The sequence below is a fragment of the Limulus polyphemus genome, unplaced genomic scaffold (assembly GCF_000517525.1).
Source record: "Limulus polyphemus unplaced genomic scaffold, Limulus_polyphemus-2.1.2 Scaffold2229, whole genome shotgun sequence".
In the NCBI taxonomy this organism is placed as follows: domain Eukaryota; kingdom Metazoa; phylum Arthropoda; class Merostomata; order Xiphosura; family Limulidae; genus Limulus; species Limulus polyphemus.
The window spans coordinates 73,458-75,534 of NW_013667839.1; the positions used below are offsets into that span (position 1 = coordinate 73,458).

The 2,077-nt window shown below is 32.0% G+C and overlaps 1 protein-coding gene across 4 annotated transcripts in view; it reads left to right on the forward strand.

Moving 5' to 3' along the window:
* Positions 1–2,077, forward strand: part of LOC106466339 (centrosome-associated protein 350-like) — a 136,819-nt gene that overhangs the window by 49,056 nt on the left and 85,686 nt on the right. For all 4 annotated transcript variants that reach the window (XM_013926614.2, XM_022394326.1, XM_022394325.1 and 1 more), the window contains one exon: positions 501–680. In XM_013926614.2, the coding sequence (XP_013782068.2) occupies positions 501–680 (180 nt within the window). The remainder of the gene's footprint in view (positions 1–500; positions 681–2,077) is intronic.

The following is a 2,077-nucleotide window of genomic DNA, read 5'->3' on the forward strand; positions in this document are numbered from 1 at the left end:
CACATACATATGATATGCCAATTGTGTGTGACTGACCAACTTGTATTCTATAGATTCTACATCCACATCCATATGATATACCAATTGTGTGTGACTGACCAACTTGTATTCTATAGATTCTACATCCACATACAGAAATTTAACTACTCTATAAAATAGAGATTTCAAGAGTTTCTACAGTTCTCTCTTGTCACAAAAAACTAAATTTACTCTGTTTAACTTGTACTTGCTGGAAGACAGTCAGTGCTTATGCTTTTATGTGCATATAAAATACCACAAACTAGCATGTCATTATGTTTCTAATTATCCTTTCACTGATGTAAAATGATAATATAAATAGAAACACGAGCAGCTTTTGAATAAAGGAGTTGATAATAAAAAATAAATTGGTGTATTTTAATATAAATGACAACTAGATAATTAACTACCTTATTTTACATGCTTAAAAATATCAGAACTTGAATTGTTCCACATACTCACCCTATGTTCTGGTATTATAGTAATAATAACTCCTGCGACATGGCGTGAAGAAAGAGCTTTGGTGCTTCAGAAATTAGGGGCACTTCATGTGTCAGGTAGTCCAAGTACCCAAGTTGGCCAATCTTCCCAAGTTCAAAAAAGTGATGTGAATAAGAGCACAGCTAGAAAAGGAGAAAATGATTCAACTGATAAACACAAAGGTGAAGATGTTTTTGATGTTTTGTACAGAATGTATTCACAGTGTTTTCTTACAGTATTTATTATGAGTTAAAAGTTATAACTATTAGATATTTTCCATCCTGCTCTAGGATGAGAGAAATAAGTATATAACAATTGACTAGCATGTGAGTTATTTCACTGTGACATTTGAGTGAAATACTTTTGCTTATGCTTATTAACTTATAAACATTGTGTGGTTTTGCTATATTATAGAAAAGATTCATATAAGAGAATGTATAAACTTGCTATACATGAAAACACTTGTTAAACTTTTTTGTGGAAGCTGACAAGACTTAACTAATCAGAGTTGATGTAACCTTCCTACATATGTGAATGTAACTTGTAATAGCTGAGTATAGGCACCAGAACATTATAAACTTTTTACAACTAATAAAAAAGCTAACTTGAAATCTATTCCTCTCTGATAAGCAAGAATCTAAAAGTTTAACTTAAAAAGAGTTTGGCCTCTGTTTATGAATGAGTAAGCTGTCTTTTACGTTGAGGCTTTGTTCATCATTGGTCCTTTTTAAGATCTTGAAATAATATGAATTTATGAACATGTCACACTCACCTCGAGTATTCTCCAATACACTTGTTTTATTTGGCTTTCTTATGTTTGCATCATTTATATGAGCAGCTTCTTACCGTAGAACCTATTTAATCTTCCTCTCAAGAAAAACAAGTGCTGAACTACATTTTGATGTTTCAATTGAAGAAATGTCATTTTTGCATCTGAACAAATACTGTAGACCAGCGTTTCCCAAACTATGGGTCGCGACCCACTGTTGGGTCACAAGCGGAATGTTAGTGGGTCGTAAAAAGTTATACTAGAATTACGCATTAGCTTCGATTAAATGCTGTCTGTCGAGATAGTTCAAGACTCGGGCTTTCATTGCCAGGCTGTTGTTGTATCAAGCAGTATGTTGTTTTGACCATCTTAATGAATCAGGGTTGACCATGCTCTCAATTTAATCATTCGTCATCGTAAAAAGGAAATCAATTTTCACCTATTCATACAGTACTTTAGCTATAGTACCGGTTTTATCAGTTGATTGCAGAATTTTAACTTTTGATTATAGATATCTATAGTTTTTTTATATTTCTAGGTATCCTTTGTAAGTAGATATCTAACCTTTAATTTTAACTTTTTGCAGAATTTTAACTTTTGATTGAAATAGCATAGGCGTAGGAGCCGGGTGCGCATTATATCTACATATAATCAAAGGATACCTAGAAATATAAAAAAAAAACTATAGATATCTATAATGAAAAGTTAAAATTCTGCAATCAACTGATAAAACCGGTACTATAGCTAAAGTACTGTATGAATAGGTGAAAATTGATTTCCTTTTTTACGATGACGAATGATTAAATTGAG